This window comes from Dipodomys ordii, unplaced genomic scaffold, assembly GCF_000151885.1.
Source record: "Dipodomys ordii isolate 6190 unplaced genomic scaffold, Dord_2.0 Scaffold5, whole genome shotgun sequence".
Lineage (NCBI taxonomy): Eukaryota > Metazoa > Chordata > Mammalia > Rodentia > Heteromyidae > Dipodomys > Dipodomys ordii.
The window spans coordinates 35,743,407-35,764,439 of record NW_012267221.1 but is presented as its reverse complement, the minus strand read 5'-3'; the positions used below and the strand labels follow the sequence as shown (position 1 = coordinate 35,764,439).

General features: G+C 34.8%; 1 protein-coding gene across 1 annotated transcript in view; it reads left to right on the top strand.

The window, feature by feature from the left end:
- Col5a2 (collagen, type V, alpha 2) overlaps positions 1-21,033 on the top strand; it is a 132,585-nt gene that overhangs the window by 86,423 nt on the left and 25,129 nt on the right. The window contains exons 12-30 of the mRNA XM_013027576.1: positions 2,339-2,392; positions 3,453-3,506; positions 4,443-4,487; positions 5,102-5,155; positions 6,487-6,531; positions 9,494-9,547; positions 11,372-11,470; positions 11,836-11,880; positions 11,994-12,092; positions 13,909-13,962; positions 14,186-14,293; positions 15,435-15,488; positions 15,976-16,074; positions 16,553-16,606; positions 17,585-17,683; positions 17,807-17,860; positions 17,955-18,008; positions 18,903-18,956; positions 19,661-19,714. Of these exons, the coding sequence (XP_012883030.1) occupies positions 2,339-2,392; positions 3,453-3,506; positions 4,443-4,487; positions 5,102-5,155; positions 6,487-6,531; positions 9,494-9,547; positions 11,372-11,470; positions 11,836-11,880; positions 11,994-12,092; positions 13,909-13,962; positions 14,186-14,293; positions 15,435-15,488; positions 15,976-16,074; positions 16,553-16,606; positions 17,585-17,683; positions 17,807-17,860; positions 17,955-18,008; positions 18,903-18,956; positions 19,661-19,714 (1,233 nt within the window). The remainder of the gene's footprint in view (positions 1-2,338; positions 2,393-3,452; positions 3,507-4,442; positions 4,488-5,101; positions 5,156-6,486; positions 6,532-9,493; positions 9,548-11,371; positions 11,471-11,835; positions 11,881-11,993; positions 12,093-13,908; positions 13,963-14,185; positions 14,294-15,434; positions 15,489-15,975; positions 16,075-16,552; positions 16,607-17,584; positions 17,684-17,806; positions 17,861-17,954; positions 18,009-18,902; positions 18,957-19,660; positions 19,715-21,033) is intronic.

Below are 21,033 nucleotides of genomic sequence, written 5' to 3'. Positions count from 1 at the left end.
CCCATATGTTAGGAAATGGAAAAACTTGGAAAAAATTATATTAAGTGAAGTAAGCCAGGCCCAAAGAAACATAGGTCCCATGGTTTCCCTTATTTGCAGTTCTGTAATGTTTCTACTACTATGCATAAGTATTGGTTTTACTACATTACTATCAGTTTACTTATTGAAAACTGATGAGGTTCATGTTATGAATATTTTTAAACAAATGAACATTTAAATTTAACAGAGATTTGCAGAGTTGTATGGATTACTTTGTTTGAAATATCAAGCCAATTCCCCTTATCCCTGCTCCCTCTCCTCTCCCCATCAGCCTGGGAAATAAAGTCAGACAAAAGCATGAAGTGTAGCCATGAGCACAGATGTGCTTTTCAGCAGCTCTAGGCTTGAGCCTCCCGTGGCCTGTTGTATTTTCACACACACTCACAGTGTGGTCCTCCACAGGGAGAAAAGGTGCCCTGCCAGCACAGCACAGATGCTCTCTGCAAACTCAGTGCAGCGGCATGTGATTGCACCGTGATGACAGTCCTGGGTCAGCAGAACGCGAGTTCTTTATGAGCATTTGTACATCTGGATCATTTTCTTGTTATACTAGGGATGTGTAATCACTAGAGAATTTTCCTCACAGAGCATAAAAACTAAATAACATAGCTCACTAATTCCCCCATAAGCCTAGGTGGGTGTGCACTGATTTGCCTGTTTATGGGGGAAGGAAGAATAAGCTCAGAAAACAGGAATACAGAAAAAAAGGGAAGTTGAAGGAATTTCTTAACATGAAAGAATTCTTAAACATGGTTATGTAAACAGAAGAATTAGTGGAACTTTATTTGTTCAAAGATTGTGATTTGATGCACTTTACTGGGATACTTTCAAAGCATTAAATGTTTTCCCTGCAAGAATTCAAAGAGGAAGTATTGCTTTGATCTTACCTTATGAGTTTCATTTATTGAGTTGCTAATTCATTCATGTAGTAAATAGTGAGTAAGGCTGTAATATATGGAGTAAAATGATTTCCTTATATATGTGAGATTGTACTAGAAGGTCTTTTGGATAGGTTCAGGTCATTAGCTGTATGAATGTGAAGTACAAAGACATTTCTTCTTCACTTATTTATCCAATGATTATCCATTGACTATTCATCAAATATAAAGCTAATGGTGAAGAATATGAAGGATAACAATAGTTACTGAAAACTTACAGTAATTGATACTTCAAATCTGTGTTATAAAGATCCACATTTTACTGGTGGCAGTAGTAATATTAGTTCATTATAAAGCCAAATTAATGTGGCAATGAGAAAAAGCATATAAGCCAGTCGTTCATAATTAGTTTAAAAAGAGTATAAAGAAATGTTTCAAGGATCATTTTGAAATAATCATTTCACTGGATTTGATTTTCTAATGCATTTCTGTTTTTTATATAATATGATTAGGTAAGAGAAATTTAGAAATTACTGAATCAAGAAACTAAACCATCGGTCTATTTCTTGCCTTTGTTTCTGTTGTATATTTTATTTTTTGTTTTGTTTATTAAAAATTTTAAGTTCACATAGGCTGTCACAAACACATTTAAAAAATCCTAATAATATTAGGATTCTTATCATAATCTGCTGCCAATATCAGAAGTAATAAAAAAGAAATAAAAAATGTGGCTTTGTACAAATGTATTTATTTACCCTGAAGCATAATATAAAGGAAATACAGTATATATTCACTTAAATTTTTCTCTGAATTGTTTCCTTAAACCTTTGCACAGTCTTAGTTTTAGTTTTCTTGTTTTAGTTGTTTCTAAATAATAATAGTAATGATACCATTTAAAATTTTTAAATGATTTGAAAATCAGTAGCACATATCATATCAGTAGCTAGTATTAATCTATATCTTTTTGTAAGTCATAATTCTATTATATGTTCACATTTCCATTTTGTTTTGGTTGGTCAGAGGGCTTGGACTCTGTGACTGGGCACTGTCTCTGAGCTCTTCATTCGCTCTACCATTTGATCCCCAGTGCCACTTCCAGTTTCTGGTGATTAATTGGAGATAAGAGTCTCCTGCTGAGGCTGGCTTTGAACTTCGATCCTCAGCTCTCAGCCTCCTGAGTAGCTAGGATTACAGGCGTGAGCCACTGGCACTCCGCTACATTTCCATTTTTAACAATGTTTTACTTTGCAAAGTTTTGATCTTCTAGATATTCTGACAGATGAAATATACTTTTCTTTTTTTTTTCTTCATTAGTTTCTTGGTGAAAAGCTGTGTGTCAGCTAATTTTTTAGGAAAAAGTATATTGTTTCCTCTTCCTACAGTGACTCAACAATATCTCATCTATTTGTTCTTTTCTCCAGGGAGCTCGAGGCTTTCCTGGGGCTCCTGGTCTTCCAGGCCTGAAAGGTCACCGGGTAAGTTGAGTCCCCTGTAAGCCTCTCAAGACACTGTGGTTTACTGAGTTGGTTCTGGCAAGGGATCCCTTTGAAAGGGGTCTGTATGACCCCTTTCGTCAGCTGAAATCACAGTGATGTTCTACATTTGTTTTGAATTTTGAATCTTTAGAAAACGTTTTTTAGGGTTATAGAAAAATAATTTGAGTTCTTGCCAGGTACTGGATACTGTGCTAAAGAAGACAATACACAAATGAGATAAGTTTATCCTGCTGCTTCAGCTATGTGATGTGTGACATGATTCAAGAAGTGTGTATGAGGTTGCAGAACATGCCCGGTCAACACAGACTTGGAAGGCAACAGAGTGCTTCGGCTATAACTCAGAATATTTAATATATAACTATTACATATTGTGTAAACACGTTAAATCCCTCTCTTGGTCTCTAGTTTATCTCTTTCTCCGAAAGCAAGGCTTATCTTCAATTAATATTCAGGGATACGTCTCCATTTTGAGTGGTTAAGCTTAAGATCAGAATATTTGTTATTGTACTAGTTACAAAATGCAGCTGTTCCTCAGTGTCCACAGAAACTAGATCTAGGATCCCCTTCCTCCACATGAATCCCCAGATGTATCAGTGCTCTGGCCCCTCACATACAGTGCCACAGTATTTGTGTATAATTTATGCAAATATTGCCATATAGTTATGGTTATTCTTATACTTATGGTTAGTTATAGAATCCATACTGTAAGATTAGTGCTAAGTGAATCGCTGTTATACTTATTGTTTGGAGAATAGTAAATAGAAAAGTTCTATAAATTTTTAGTACAGAAAAAACCATCATCTAGAGTACATGCTATAAAAAAGTTACATTTTCTTTGAATATTTTCAATTCCCTGCTGATGGAATCCATCCATGTAGAAGTTGTGGATACAGAAAAACAATTGCAGTTGAATTTACCTGTGGATGTAGCTCATATTTTCTAATTATATGAACCCTTTAAGTATGTGTTTACTCTAAAGTCAATACAAGTGTTTATCTGAAGAATTAAATTGTTTCTGTATCAAACAATTTCTTTTCAGGGACATAAAGGTCTTGAAGGCCCCAAAGGTGAAATTGGAGCAACTGGTTCCAAGGTAAATGTGGAACATCTAAACTTGACCTCATGAGACACCTAGATTCTGTTTCATGAGCCTGCATGTTTTTCAGAAGTATCTTGAATAATTACGGAGGAAAGGAGGGTATAAATAAATAAGTGGGAGAAAATACTGCCCTACATTTTACTAGCCTTTCAATTCTGGGAAATGTGAAGTATCTTGTCTTCCCCAAATTGATTTATTCCTCTAAGGATAGGACTTACCAAGGGAGTGAAAATGAAGTTATAGGGGGAAACACCATGATATACATATGTGGGAAAGTATTTTATTTTAAAATGAGCTTTTATGTTATTATACTTTCATCTTTGTAGAATTTTACTTGAGCTTAATCAGACATAGGCATTTGGCTCCTTTCTTGGCTGGGTATCATAGTTTCCATTGATCTTGTTGATACTGTATTCATAGATTTATTTTAGACTTATTTCTATAGAATTTAATTATTTCAATGTGTAAATATGTATTTATTGTACTAGAGTTTGAAATCAGGGCCTTGTGCTTGCTATACAAGGCATTACCTTTTGAGTCATGCCCTCAGTCCCTTTTATTTTCATCTGTTTTTTTTGGATAGAATCTTGTGGTTTTGCTCAGGGACTTACCTCGGATTTAAGTCCTCCTACATATTCCTCCCAGTAGCTGAGACATTCATTGGGTATTATGCTCAGCTTCTTGGTTGAGATGGTGTCTTGTTAAGTTTTTCCTTTGAACTAGTCTTGAATCATGATCCACATGATTTCTACCTCACGTAAGTGGTCCCTAAACTCATTTTATTTCAAGAAAAATATTGATGATAATTATAATTGGCAAAATTATTAGATCTTTCATTTGAAGAACCTTTCTACTGCCCCCTAAAAAGCAATATGATGCTAATATCAATTTTAATTTCTCAAAGTGAATGTTATCTCAATTTCACTTCAGGGTGAGGCTGGTCCTACTGGTCCAATGGGTGCTATGGGTCCCCTGGTAAGTTTCAATTCTTCCTTTCTTTTTGTTTTTGAAAGGTGATTTTAAGTGTCAAATCATAATCTCACACATTTATGAATCCAAACTGTCAGATAGACAAATCCAATATTTCTTTTCTGTCAATATTTTTATTAGCATAAATTCTACAAAAATGTTTTATTGTGATACATATAGGCATATATTTATTTCTTTGGCTTTTATTTTCTTTGGTTTTTACATAAACAGAAAGCTGGAGTGAAAATATTAAAAAGGCATAGGGAATATATGTCAGCTATGGAAATAATCTTGGTTACTTACAGTGAACCAAGAGAATTGAGCCCTTAGAATAATAGAGGGTCCTTCCTGTAATCACTGTTTTTCTTAACTATTGAAGGCCATTATTTTTGCATGCACAGTAATCATACAGTAGCTTTGTACATTTGGCTTATTGTATCCAAATGAAATGAAATTAGTTATATAAGAGAGGTAGGGTAGGTATCTTCACAGATTTGCAAACCTCAAATTGCTGCTAGACAGGTTGATGTTGGTAGCTAATTATATCATCTCAGTCAAACCAAGCCAAGAATCCAAGTTAAATGCTTCAAGAGATGTTCTTTCTTGTCTGCCATTCACAGGGCCCGAGAGGAATGCCAGGAGAGAGGGGGAGACTCGGGCCACAAGGTGCTCCTGTAAGTATGCCTGCTTCTTTGTATGGTGCTGGAAAGTGGAGTTCACCTCCTTCAATTTTGCTGGTGACACATGCATTTTAAATGAGGATATGCCTTTAACATATGTCACCTATTTCTCAATGTAAATTTAAATTATTAGCTAGTATAGCTTGACATCCCGAGAGATATTAAGAGAATTAATAGTAGGCATTAGCATTAGTCCTTACCCAAGTTCAGTCATTGTCATCCTTTTAATATCTTTTTTTCCAATAGATATACTCAAGGCTCATGAAATTCTATCACATTTATAGTTACTGTTTTCCCTAAGCCTTTTGAAATGCCTGAGCCATAATATCCGTAGTCCATTCCCTTATACTTCTGTTCTATTTCAGTTCATCTGTAGAGACAATATTTACCACTGCATTACCACATTGTGCAAAAGTGATTTCCTATTCCACTGATCACCAGTTGATCAGTGAAGAACCCATCTTTAAAAGATCCAATTTAAAGTCTCCTTTGTTTTTGTGTTAGTTCTGGTACCAATGATCATTGGGTCTTTTTCCAAGACAATGGATTCAAGTCAGTTACTACTATCCACAAAATGGACTTGGAAGTACTGTTACAAATTCTACTTTTGAAAGAATGAATTAAAGCAGCAGGGAATGTGACCAAGTGGAGACACTGAAATAAATGTGTTTGTGTTGTAACAGAGTCCTGCATAAATCCCTAGGAGATTATGGAATTCTACAGATTTGCCTTGGATGGAAGTCAATCATTTGTACTCCATCATCCATCTAAGGGAGGGGAAAACTTTGGAGAAACTAGCTTTTTTAACAGAGGGTAGTTCCAGCAAGAATTTTAACTGAGGATCCTTGGCAACAAGCACTTTCAGCTGAAGAATGAATCCTTTAGTTCTGAACAGGATCTGGATAAAACCTAAAGAATTCATTACAAGTTAATGTACGGGTGCTTTTTTTGTTTGTTTATATGAGAACGTTCCTCCTTTGATTAATCTGGAAGTTAAGATGTCTAAGATTCAAAGTCTCATCTCTGAGCTCACTTGACCACAGCTGACATATTAAAGTAAAACAGAATAATTTATATCAGCTTCATTTTCTTAATCTTGATTTTTATTTCTTGTTACTATAAGGATAGATACGTTTATTACTGCGTCAACAGGTTTGCATAGTGTCTGATTGCATTGCTGTTAGCTCAATAATTTTTTTTACCAGTACTTATCATTTATTCTTGTTTCTCAACACAGAGATTACCTATATAGCAAATAACTTATGAAAAAATATTGTCAATATAATCTTACCTTGTCAACTTGTCTTTTTTTCTCTTCTCATTAGGGACAACGAGGTGCTCATGGTATGCCTGGAAAACCAGGACCAATGGTGAGTTATATTGTTGATTTATATATAGTTGATTTATTCTTTCATTTCTACATTTACAAAAATTTCAGAGCAACCCCTGTGTTTTAGACACTTGGAGTAAAGAACATAGTAAACAAATCTCTTTGAAAATTGAATATGCTAATTAAAATCATTGTATTATCCTATCACTAATTGCCATAATGTAAAATATAGGCAAAATATAGAAATATAGGGGAGAATGCCTAAACCTGTAGATGAGAAGGGTATAAAGGAAGACAGAATGAGAACATTTCAGGTTAAATATTGAAAAGGTAATATATAAAAATGGACCAGAGCATTCTTTCATCCATAGGAGGAGGATAGGTGAATAAATCATGACTTGTTGAGGGAGAGCTAGGAGGATGGAATTGGAATGGCAGACAGGAGCTAGAGAGATAGTGAAGGACCATACTTACTATGTTAATGAGTTTTTCACTTTATTCTTGTAGTGATTATTGAAAGACCATAATAATAGGAATGTCATGACCAGATAGAACATCTGCTAGTAATTGTCCATTTTCATAAAAAATATAAAACTGAATGTGAATATTATAAGGAGAAGCCTAATGGAAAAGTATAAAGATATGAACTAAAATTATTACAGTGTTAATGGAAGCAGATTGCTAAGGATGTCTAATAGCCCTATTGTATTCGTTTTCTGGTTGAGGATTTTGGTGGATGATCTAGTTTATCTAGACTTGGGAATACATAAAGAGGAAAAACCATGATTTGTTAATTTGGGGTTAAAGTATGAAGAAATCAGTTCAATTTTGTTATTGGATATATCAGTGTGGGACTTAGAGCAGAGATTTGAAGTAGACTTGGTATTTATAGTCTATAGGCAATCAATAAAGCTATTATAGTAGAAGTATAATATGAGATGAGAAACAAGAAGTTGTCAAGGAATGCTAATATTCCCTGTACTCTAGTTTTTATTTCAGTATCAGCATCACTCCTACGTTTTGTTCCATTTATTTCCAAAGTATAAGTAACTTCTGAAATTCTAAATGTTAACATTCATACTTTAAAAACTCTGAGCTGGGCACCAGTGTCTCACACCTATGGTCCTAGCTACTCAGGAAGCTGAGCTCTGAGGATTGCAGTATGAAGCCCATCCAGGCAGCAAAGTCTGTGAGACTCTTAGCTCCAATAAAATACTCAGAAAAAGCCAGAGATGGTGCTTTGGTGCTGTGGCTCAGGTGGTAGAGCACTAGCTTTGAGCACAAAGATGCCCAGGGCTAGTGGCCAGGACCTAGGTTCAAGCCCTGGGACCATAAAAAAATCTGAACATATATTAAGCGATTAGTAGTAAGTTATCAGAAGGGATAAAAAGTATAATTTGCCACATTTCTGACACATCTCTTGCTTTTTCAGTCTGTCCCTTTCTTGCAATAGTTGAATAGTTGCCTCAGTTGCCGCTGTGGTACCAATGGTATAAATGATCTTAAGAAGCCTATGGATGATGGGACAAAGGGCAAACTAATTAAGCAGTGATACTCACTAGATACTATGTTGAAAATGAACTATACAATTTGTGGGGTCAGGAGGGGAAAAAACTGGGAGAAAACAAGGTAAAAAGTGACAAAAAGGTGACTGTTCAAAAAAGAAATGTATTCATTACTTGACTTATGTAACTGTGACCCCTCTGTATGTCATCTTTACATTAAAAAAAAGAAGAAGAAACCTATGGAGATGCAGTGGAGAATCAAAATACCTACTCTGATTATTCAAAAACACTTAAATCATCATGGTACTAGAAAACGAAGATGAGTTAATGGTTTTAAATAGCCTAAAAATGTAATGATCTTTCTATGGAATAGTTTCTATGGAATAGTTGATTCACATATTTGTTTTCCCATATGAAATTAAAGAATTTTTTGTAGTACTTTGGTTTTGTAAAGAAAGATAAAATGACATCTAGAAGACATTATTCCATATGTGATTGAGATTGGTTCCTTATAAGCTAATAGTGTAGGTATCCTGACTACATTGTCCATGGAACATTTTATTTTGCTCAAATGGGAAAAGTTGAGTCAAGCTACACAAGACAAATAATGCTATCTGTATTAATAAAAACAGAAGAGAGAGAGAAAGAGAGGAGAAAGAGAAGCATACACAGAGAGAAAAAGGCAGAGAGAGAGGGTAAGAGAGACAGAGAAAAGAGAGATAGAGATATAGAGAAAAATAATTCAGGTCGAAACATGCATAATACTGAAAGATTATCAAAGAAAAATAACTTAAGATCTTTTTTCCTATATGTGGAAAATAAAATAGAATTATATTGTCATTATTTGTCATACAGATTGTTTTTCCATTATTACTCATAAAAATGAAACAAAATAGAGAACAAAAATAAGTCCTATACTCTGAAAAACCTTTTATTAATTCAAAACTGATGGTTTTCAGATACAGTCCTCAAAGAAGAACCAGGGTGGCTTAGAATAGGATTCCTAAAGTCATCTCCTTTAAATCAAGCTTTTAAATCAATTATTTACACACTATGAACTATTTGTATGTCTTTCCAAATGTAGTACAGTGATAAATAACCTCTTGTCACTGCCTGAAGAAATATCTGGAAGTTTCCTAGGAATTACTTTTATAAAAATGATGCAGTAAGTTTTGTACAAAATGTAGCTTTCTATAAACTTCTCACTTGATTAACAAAGAGGAAATTTTTGAATTGTGACTGAGTTAACTTTATTTGGTATAATTAGGAAACCCAATTATTATGTTCCCTTCTATTGAGTATCTTTGAACATTACTGTTTAGATTAAATATTGAAAGGTAATAAAAATAATATTAAATTATCTTTGTGATTTTAAAGGACTAGACAGATTATTCCTATGTGTTTAAAATACAGATTGCTGCCAGAGGATGAAAAAAATGACTTAATTAGATATGGATTAAATACATGTCTGATTACTTTTCTGGTTTTGATTAATAGGGTCCTCTTGGGATACCTGGCTCTTCAGGCTTTCCAGGAAATCCTGGGATGAAGGTAACTCAGTGACATATATCGTGATACTTGATTGTAATGTTCCCCAACATTATTAGTTGAAAAGTATGAAAGTTATACTTTCATAAAGAAACACCTTAGAGTAATAGTTCCTTTACATGTGATGATAGGGGGACAAAACATATAATCTGTAGTTATAGCAAAAGTACTTTAGTCAAAGGTTCTAATACCAAAGAATTTATTATGTGGACTCTAGAGCCAAACAAATGAAACTACTATAGGAAATAAAAGTTTTGAACCAAGTTGGAACTCTGTTTTGGGAGAGAGTGCCCGTGAGTAACCAACAGCAGAATGTAGTAAACAATAGGAGGTTGAAATAAAACTGGAAAGAGGCTGCTCTTTCACACAGTGCAGGCCATCAGCCTCACATTCCCTTTGCAGCCAGCAGAGTGAGTCAGGTCACTGGCTTCCCATGTGGGAATGGGTTATTCTGCTTCCATTGCATTTGTAGAGTCTCTATTTGTTCTTTCTCTCAGTACATTGGGGAAAACATTCAAGGATCACAGTAGAAAGATATTATATCAGATAAGACAATGAATTTTAAGCAACAAAGCTGGATTGCCTTTCACTCTCTGTGCCCCTTCATCCTAAAGGAGTTTCCTTATCAGATTCAGGCTTAGGAAAATGTGTGTGTGGCTATGGCAGCCCTCTGACCCCTCTGAGCTTTGTCTTCTCAGGGAATTCTGTGTACGTAAAATCATCTATGTCAATCTGTAGCAGAGTACATAATGCAGCGGGCATCCTCACTATGTACTCTCTTTTTATTACTTGTGCTATTCAAATTGAGTTTGGACCTGGAAATGTAAAGAAACTGACATTTCTAATACTCTTTGAAACATGAGAACCATCCACCCAGATTATCATACATGCTCTTGAATGCTGTCTGTAAACTCTGTGCCACAAGAAAGGGGTTACTATAAAATGATATCCTAGTTTTCAATCCCTTCATGGAGAATCCTTTTCCTTCCCTCTCTGATCTGTTCCCTGAAGTCCACGTCCCCACCTCATTCTTCTTCTATTTCTCTTTTTCTTCCTCCTCTTCCTGTGTGTCTTATTCTTTTTCATTCTGTTCTTCTTTTCTCCCTCTCCTCTTTCCTTTCTTTATCTGTGGTGCTTCAGATCGCACCTGGTGCCTCCTGTATGCTAAGCATGCACAGAGTTCTATGCCTAGCCCTAAACTACAGATCTCAATAACACCGCTTCTTTCCCCAATCACCAAATATATCATTATACAAATATGCATAATTCTTTCATTTTTCCTATGACAGTCTCCACAAATAGCTTTGAGAGGAAAAGAAGTAAACAATAGATACTTAATAAGCCTAGACTTATTAGTTAACAGAAAGGAGTTTGTGCTCTTACTTAGAGTTTAAAACGACTAAGTAAGTTTCTTGGCAACCACTGCTTATACAATCATTGACTGTGGATTCTACTTTATACTACTAGATCATTGTAAGATTGGTTCTTAGCTACTAAATGTTCTTTAGTAAAACTCAAACAGGTAGCAGAATTATCTCTCCCATAAACGATTTTTCTGTCTGCCTCCTTACCCCCTCCCCCAGCCCAGCCACCATAAAATTCCTGGGTGATTGTTTTTATCTATAATTCTGTTGTTCCTATAAAGTTCTGCTGTAGATTTAGTTCAAGTGGGAGAGACCCTGTCTAGCAAACTGGGTTCAGTCTCCAGTACAACCAGAACAAAAACAAAGAAACAACAAACAAAAAGTCCTTCACTATGGGAGAAATCAGGTCTTTACTATAACACTCATATGTTTCTTAAATTAATCTTTCCTTTGCCTCCATTAGGGAGAAGCGGGTCCCACTGGGGCAAGAGGTCCTGAAGGTCCCCAGGGACAGAGAGGTGAAACAGGGCCTCCAGGACCAGCAGGCTCTCAAGGCCTTCCTGTAAGTTCTTCATATTTCTAAGAATTCAGTCCAGAAAGGCAGACATTAACTTATAACATCTGACAAATGCAATTTATTTTCCTGTGTTTGTTTGAATTCTGAATGAGTGGTTAAAATTCACAAGAAAAACAATCTCCCATGTTTCCTTCATGTTTTATCTATTTTATAGAAAAGACAACTAGTCACAAAAGTATTATGATATAACAATGGATATTGCTTTTTTTTGGAGCTATGCTTATTCCTGCTCTTGTGAGAGAAAGGAAGGCAGGAATGCAGCCTCCCATCTCCACCACAGCTTCCCACATACCCCCCACATGGTACCGGATAGAAGTTCAGACTTCAATACCGTTTTATTTACTTTTTAGGGTACAATGGGAACTGATGGTACCCCAGGTGCCAAAGGCCCTACGGTGAGTAACTGCCTTTATGCCACATGAGGTTCAGAGGGAAACAATCGTTTGGATATTGGCTGTAGCTTACGATCTACATATCTTATCATTATGTCACTCTTGCTTTCCAACAGGGCTCCGCAGGGACCTCTGGTCCTCCTGGCTTGTCAGGGCCTCCCGGATCCCCTGGCCCTCAGGGCAGCACCGGACCTCAGGGAATTCGAGGGCAGCCGGTAATGCCTTTTGCAAAGAACTATTCTTCTTCTTTTTTAATTGCGAAAATACCGTACAGAGGGGTTACAATTACATGGGCAAGAAATGAGTACATTTCTTATCAAGCATTGTTACCTCCTCCTTTGTTTCCCCTTCCCATCCCTTCTCATCTTCCCCGCAACTCGCCCCCCCCCCCCCGCGCCAAAGTTGTAAAGTTCGTTTTTCGACATAACGTCTTGTACATCTCATTGTTACAGTGGGTCCACCTGTATCCCTATTTAAACAATTTTTTTTTCCCTTCTCCTCCACAAATTATACCAACATCAAATACAGTGAAAACAGGGGTTATACCGTGGGGGAGGAACATACAAAGCAATCATCTTATAAATATGTTAGAAACAATAGCAAGAAAGAAAAAAACATTTGAGTCCTTATCTTGGGGTTCATTTCGCCTAACATCAACTTATAGAACTATTATTCTTTAGTAGAACCCAACTAAGAGTACCCAGAGAAATATCATGTAAAGCGATACAATGAATGCATTGTAGATAATGTAACTTAACCTAATGAGGGAACTGGCTGAAAGTATTGTAAAGTGAATGTTAAATGTTAATGTGTAATTTAGATGGTTAAACTCTAAGTTGGATATTATTACCATGTATTACACATTAATGTTTTCACATTAAATAATATGATCATAACATATTTAGAAGTTGTGCTTATGTAACTTTGTCTGATATCAGTAAAGATATTTTCTTTCCACTACTACTTTGAACAGATATTTTGGATTGTGTTTCAAGTATTTTTGATCAGACTGATAAATGCTTTTAAGGAATATGCCATATAATGAATGCTAGGTAATCTATATCATTGACCTAATTTTGGCTGTCAGATTCAAATAACTGAGTAATTCTAATTATTATTGTATGCATGAAAAAACAAAATGCTTAAAAAAATTGCCTTTATAGTCGTCTTCAGACCACTATAAAATAAACTGTTGCCCAATCACACCATATTTTATAAAAATTCACACATCCTTTTAGATTTGCAAAGCATATAATGATTTCATTGTACTAATTATTTGGAGAAAATTCAATTGCTGAAAAATTAAGGTTTATATTAATTACCTAGAGCTAGTTAACTGCCCCTAGTTCTTTCTGATTTTGCTTTTAGGTTTTGGCATCTGTTTTTTTTCCACATGTATTTTTTATTGTAAAAATACTGTACAGAGAGGTTACAGTTACATGAGTAGGGTAATGAGTACATGTTATCTCCTCCTTTGATTTTTGCCTACCATTCCTTCCCTCCCCATCTCCCCATCTCTCCAACTCCTCCCGCGCCCCACCCCCAAGTTGTAAAGTTCATTTTCAACATAGTGTCTTATACATTTCATTGTTACAATGGACCAACCTGTATCCTTATTTAAGCATTTTGTTATATCCCTTTCCCTCCCCAAATTATAAAAATGCATATGCAAGTTGCAGGACACCAGAATCAGATACAGTGAAAACAGGGGTTATACCATGAAGGAAACACATACAAAAGAAACAAGAGAATAGCATAGTGCATTATAAGTATATTAAAAACAATAACAAGAAAGAAAAAAACACTTGTCTTGGGGTTCATTTCACTTAACATCATCTTATATGGTCATATGTACATAGCTTTTGACCTTTGTTTTGCTTGTCTTAGACATGTATTAGTTATTGCAAATAAGGGAAACCATGGGACCCATGTCTCTTTGGGCTTGGTTTATTTTACTTAATGATTTTTCCAAGTCTTTCCATTTCCTAACAAATGCCCTGAGTTCTTATAACTGTTAATTTCTTATTTTAGGGTGATCCAGGAGTTCCAGGGTTCAAAGGAGAAGCTGGACCCAAAGGAGAACCAGTAAGCATTTGTTGCTTTAATGATAAGATAATCAATATTGTTTAGAAGCATATAATTCAGTATTCTCTCAGGTTTAAAATAAATAGAATTCATAATAGCTTGGGATGAAATAGTTTATTTAATATACTTTAAACTTTGTTAACAAGTTTATTACATGAGTCTTCCAACTACAACTCATTTGTCAAATAGTTCTTTCCTGGTAACTGTGTTTCTGTTTTAATAGGGGCCACATGGTATTCAGGGCCCAATAGGCCCACCAGGTGAAGAAGGCAAAAGAGGTCCTCGAGGCGATCCAGGCACAGTTGGTCCTCCAGGCCCAATGGGAGAAAGGGTAAACTTGAACAATACAACATGTCCCTATAGTTGTGGGAGAATTGCAGGAATAAATTTTGAGTAATAAAGAAAATTAAAGCAGTTAAGAGAAAGGACACAGGTGCCTTGAAGGGTGTAGTATGGTTTTTCGGCATCTAAACTGTCTACTTGTGACTTGTTCAGCTACTATTGGTCCAATGCCTGCCAGTTTGCAGCGTAGGATATGTTCATGAAGCCTGTGGTAGAGACTAGTAATGAGTTTATTTCAATAGAGACATACAGCAAATCAACAGATGAATAAAACAATAATAATAATAGGTGCTGTATACATTTGATAAAAATGGGATGACATCATGTAGAGTAGTTTCAGTTGTAAGACAGTAAAATGATGTTATATTGTTAGATCGTTAAGAAATAGAGTCCTACTCGAAGACAGTATTTTGGCTGAAACATGAACAAGATGAACCTGAAAAGGAACTTGGAGGAAACATTTTTAGCAGAGAAAATTGGTAACTGCTGAGCTGTGAGGGGGGGAGGGAAGCACAGGATTTGACACTTTTGAAAATTAAATGAGTTTGCTGTGACTAGCATGTAAGAAAACAAGTCTGAAAACAACAATAATTTCACATTTGTACAGAGTTTCAGAGAAATCAATGGCTTCTAATACAAGACAATACTAATGTATGTTGTTAACACCTATAGGTAGTGATTTGGACTCAAAATTCATATTAGTTTTCCTTTGTGTTTAATTTTACAATGAATTATGAGGAATATTTCTTGATTTCAACCATGCACCAGTGTCTCATGCCTGTAACCCTAGCTACTTGAAAGGTTGAGTTCCAGAAGATATTAATTCAAAGCCAGTCTGGAAAGAAAAATCTGGGAGACTCATCTCCAAAAAGTCAAGCAAAAATCAGGCTAGCAGGAAAGTGATAGAGCACCAGTTGAGCAAGGTTCTCGAGTTTAAAAAAAAAAACACAAACATTTAGTACTAACATATTCCTCAAAATTTGAATTTTTTCTATCAGATTCTTTTTCCTCATACTTATCTGTTGTGTTGGTTTCATTACTGCTAAAACTTAGGAGCTAAAAGTAAAAAACAACACATTCATTACAAAGCTCTCAGCAATAATTAAGAATCCCATCTTGATACTTTGTAGGGTGCTCCTGGCAATCGTGGTTTTCCAGGTTCTGATGGCTTACCTGGACCAAAGGTGAGATTACTACACTCTTGCTGATACTAGTGTTCCACAAATTTCCATCTTTCAGTGTGGATGACATGGAACTGAACCACTTGAGTCTAGTTCTATAAAGACTTTGGATGCAGAGATCAGGCCTATCTACATGTCTTTGGTAATTTTTTCCCTAAGAAGAGTTCTAGGTACAAAAGATGATGGTCAGAAGAAAATGGGATCTTGTTTTCATACTTTCTATAGAAATTCCTGAGAAGAAAATATCCTTTAGTTAAAATTTTAGACCCTTTCAAAGTTCTGATTTTTAAGGAAAACTCAATTATTTGAATGAAGCTTTAATTCCAGATTTCATTACTTAGTGAGGGGAAAAATGGTGTTATAAAGAATGCAAGCTATAACCAAATGTTCAGTGAGAAATTATTTATATTTTAGTGTATATTTTAACCTCTATTTGCTTTTGTTTCCTGTGTCCCTTTTATCCTAACTTGTCCACTTTGCTTTGGAATAGGGTGCTCAAGGAGAACGGGGTCCTGTGGGTTCTTCAGGACCCAAAGGAGGACAGGGGGACCCAGGGCGTCCGGGTGAACCTGGACTTCCCGGTGCTCGGGTGAGTACACTGCTATTACCTGGCACATCACCGGCACCCCAGAAGAAATCCTCCTGAGCATGGAAATTTGTAGTTTTCTGGGATTATAAAAAAATTAGTTTGTTTTTACTACATGGAACATTTGTTTTCATGTTTTCTAATATATTTTTAGATATTGGTTTGTTAGTTGAGTTATGTATACAAAGCACAGTTAATTTCCCTTCTCAAAGAAATATATGTCAATAGCTTTATCACTTGACAGCAGGAAAAGTTGTTTTGAATTTTTACATTTATTGTTGAAAAATGGGTTTGATCTTTGACACAGAATTCTTGATAAGTTTCCTGAATAGTTTCATTTAACAAAATTACATTTGAAAGTTACTTGCACTACAAAAGGGACTTTCTATTTAGTTGTCAACAATACAACATTACATTTCTTGGTTAGAGTCTGTACATCCATTCATTCATCAGCAAATTGACAATTGCTTTTCATTTTCAGGGTCTGACAGGAAATCCTGGTGTGCAAGGTCCTGAAGGAAAACTTGGACCATTGGTAAATGACTTAAATAAAAGCTTTGGCCTTTTGAACAGAATAAATTCATATTTACTTGATCATGAAGATGTTGGTCATGTTTACATATTTTAAGTTTATATATTTAAGTCCTCACTAGAAACAAATTCTTAGAATCTCTGTATTTTTAGTTAAAAATATATAGATAAAATTTGAGGTGAATGCTTAAGGTTGAAATTTCTCCAGTGGAAAAGTTGAAATGATATATTTCAACACTGGAAAAATTATTCTACTAGTAATAGTCTTATTTCCTGGCATCTTTCCAATTTTGCATGTTGAAGAGATAAGTAGGTATGAATGCTGACAGCTTGTGTATTCTGAGACCTTCCCTTATAATAGAATGTGTAAACTAGGAATCCTAAACATTCATTACCACAAAGAAGAGTACATGAAAGAAGGAAAATAACTCCTGTGAGTATGGGGATGTTAAGCAATGTGAAGATGAGACTTAGGTGTACCATATCCTCTATTCTAAATACTCTCAGTACTTCAGCAATTCTCTAATAAACAAACGACATTCAACACTTCTGATTCATTGAGATAAAAACATGGAATAATTTCAAATTTATATGAGTGAAATAAGCCAGTCTCATGAAGGCAAATGTGTGTTTTCTCTCATTTGTTCAATCTGGGGCTGGAAAACATAAGGAATAAGGTCATGAAAGCAAAAGGGAGATTACGTAAGTAGAAGTAGAAGGGAAAAGGAAAATTAGGAAAGGGATAGGAAAGAATAGTAGAGTGGGTAAATATGATCAAAATTCATTATATGCATGAATAGAATCTCATAATGAACACTTTTATTTTGTGTGATGACTGTATACTAGTAAAAAGAAATTGCACATGTATATAGTAGACAAACATATATATTTATAGTAAGTAAATACAAGTAACAGTGTGTGCAAGGTGAATCTATGGAGAATTTTATATATGTCACTTATATGCTTTCTATTAATGCTGTAGGGTGCTTCAGGGGAAGATGGCCGACCAGGGCCTCCAGGCTCCATAGGAATCAGAGGGCAGCCTGGGAGTATGGGTCTTCCTGGACCCAAAGGTAGCAGTGTGAGTATGATGTAGAATGTTAACCATCTCATCAGAATCCTCATTTGGAGATCAAGATATATTTTTAGCAAGTTCAATGAACTGATTGAATATAATTTTGAATATTTTCAATTTGTTAATTAGGGTGACCCTGGAAAGCCTGGAGAAGCAGGAAATGCTGGTGTTCCTGGGCAGAGGGTAACTTTCTATGTTCATTTAAAGAATAACAAATGCAAAAATCTACACAAATTCTCTCCACCTCATGTCACAGATTATCCCTGTGTGTTACTAGGGTGCTCCTGGCAAAGATGGTGAAGTTGGCCCTTCCGGTCCTGTGGGTCCCCCGGTATGTGATCTCTTAAATGGCAATGTGTATATGTCTAATCTCTATAATGGTTCTTATTCAAAATATTACTCATGAATAAGTACTGAGGGAAAAGAATGAGAATGAATTTGATGATGATTTTTAATTATAGCTTATATTCTGCGATCATCTGCTTTTCTAGATAAAATTATACGTGTCATATAAAACTATTTTTTAAAACTCTAATGTCAAAAAGGTACTTCATCATATGTCATAGTTGAAGAATATACCAAGGAAAATATGTTTTGCTAATAATATTTTATAATGTATTTTATTTAAAATATTTAAACATGGGATTATACCTAGACCCTTCCAATAACATAGCCTATGAAAGTTATTTAAACTGGCTGGTTTTGAAAGCATAACATGCTATGAGGTTAGGTTTTCATTTTAGGATTTTAAATGTCAGAAATATTTTGGCATATTTATTTGTTTTTGGGTGGAGCAGTTTAAATATCTTTCTAAAATATTTCTTTGTTTTCTTTGGTCATCCTAGTTTTGAAATCATGATTAATAATTCTTAGAATAAACAATGGAAATATTAATTACCCTTTAATAGATATATATCTATATAACAACAAAGGCTTTTCCAATTCTACTTTTCCATATTTACAATTGGCATATGACATTTTAGATTTACATAAAAAGTAAATATGTACCATCAGACTTTCCCTGGTTTTAGAGGGTATATTTTTAGCAGCAGGGACTTGAGATGATAACATTGGATGATTCTTGTTAATTATTTATTATCCAGTGAACTTAGGAAGCATGAGTCAGGGGTAAAGAAGAGATCCATAACACTTCAATATTCACAGACACAAAAAGCATGTGTAACTATCTGACGCTATTTATGGTTTCTGTTAATTCCTGACTTAGGGTCTCGCAGGAGAAAGAGGAGAGCAGGGCCCTCCAGGCCCCACTGGCTTTCAGGTAACTCTGATTTCTATTTTTTTCTTGAATTAAATGGGTTTTGAATGCCTTTTATAATACAAAAAAGTAATATCAAGTGATGTGAAATTTCTCAACTCTTCAAATCACTCACACTTCAGAATAGACAACTGGATAAAGATCAAACATTGTTGTGCCAATATGACAAATTGACTTTCTTTGGAAACTGAGTAAGCCCAAATTATTAAATTGAAAGTAATAGAATGTGCATATATCTGAACCATTTTGCTATTATTATAAGCTATATCTAGTTTTATTGGAATAATCATGAAAATTTTTGACAAATTAACATTATTTGCTACATATTCTGTACTTACTAATTATTTAACAGCATTAGTAGTCGTAATTTGTGAAAAAAAATTTCAGAACTGACTTCCAGTGATATTTCAGTAGGCTCAGATAACTGTTTCTTGGATCTGTAGAACAGAAGTATCCTAATGCTATAGTTTTTTTTTTTTTTTGCAAATTGCGTGTAAATTAAATGAAAATCTCACCCTATCAATAGACTAGCTCTGTCTTTTCATAAGTGTATTTTATTTCTTAATGTGTATAGAGAGTATTCTTTTTAAAGCTTTACATGTCCACTTGCTTGAAGTGAAGTCTGTATAAATTATAAAAGGTGAACTTTTGACATTGGTAATCTGTGAATCTTTCATAGCATCAAAATTTTGTTTTCTTACTTTTAGGGTCTCCCTGGACCCCCAGGGCCTCCTGGTGAAGGGGGGAAGCCAGGTGACCAGGTATAATTTTAAATAATCATCATCATAGTAATAATGTTAGAATACTAATATGAAAACAGTAGATGGTTGGAACAACATATGAGTGTTTGAAGTGAAGCTCTGTTTTCTTTATGTGTTGTATCTCTTCCTATGTTCTGTGTTGTATTATTATTTGAGCTTTATAGACTAGGAAAACGAGGCACATAGATGTTAGATAACTTTCCCAAAATCATACAGCTGATATGATTGGAACAGAAGTTGTCTTTTCTCATATGTATTGCATCATAATTACAGTTGTACTAGCTGACATTGCAGTTAGGAAAATATATAACTGCTCATTTCTACAATTTTATTGGTACATAAATTTATTTTCTCTGAATAATTTACTTGTTCGTTACTATTTATCAAGCCTATTCCATGGATTTGGCTTACTAAATACCAGTCTTTTCTACCTGATCAAATTGAATAAGGACCTTGTCCTAAATTACAAAACAGTAAGAGAAAGAATATAGGGAAGACAGATACAATAGCAACATGTTTTAAAGGCAGTAGTAAATGAGGTTCTATCTATGTGGAAACATAGAAGATTTATTTAAATCAGAATTGAGAGTTTAGAGAAATGTGAATTATTAATGATGGGAAATCTGAAAGTGATAGTACTCTAGGAAATGAGACTAGTAAGTATAAAAGTTTGCTGACCGATTTCCATCAATAAAACTTGTCAGTAAATCAAGAGTGCGTAATCCTGAAAAGGGTAGATTTGACACTGGAGTTGTGAATCAGGGATCAGATAGAAAGTTTCCATTTGTTCTTCATTGCTAGAGTAATGGAAAAGTGATGAAAGGGGTATTAATTGGGAGTAACACCATCAGATTTGGATTTTAGGATATCCATGAAATTGTCAGGCCAAGCCATATCAGAAGGCTGTAAGATTCTTATCTCCAATTAGCTACCATAAACCAGAAGTAGAGCTGTGGTTCAAAATTACAGTAGAGTGTTGTCCTTGAGCAAAAAAGTTCAGAAACAGCACCCAGGCCCTGAGTTCAAGCCCTACAATCGACCCCCTCCCCGCAAAAAGTTTTAGTTTAGACTTCGCTGACGATACTAGTTTAAATTCACAATTCCTAGGAGAGCTGTTTCTTTGTATACATTATATGCTTGAGAAAAGTTTACTAAATTAAGTATAATTGAATCAGTTCTATTTTGAATGACAAGCTGATGTTTGACTTTTCTATTCCTTCCCTCTGTTTAAACTTTTTCATATTCCATTGGGAAACAAATAGAATATATTCTTTTGTCTCTAAAACAAAACAAATCTAATGCTCTATATTTGTGAGAGA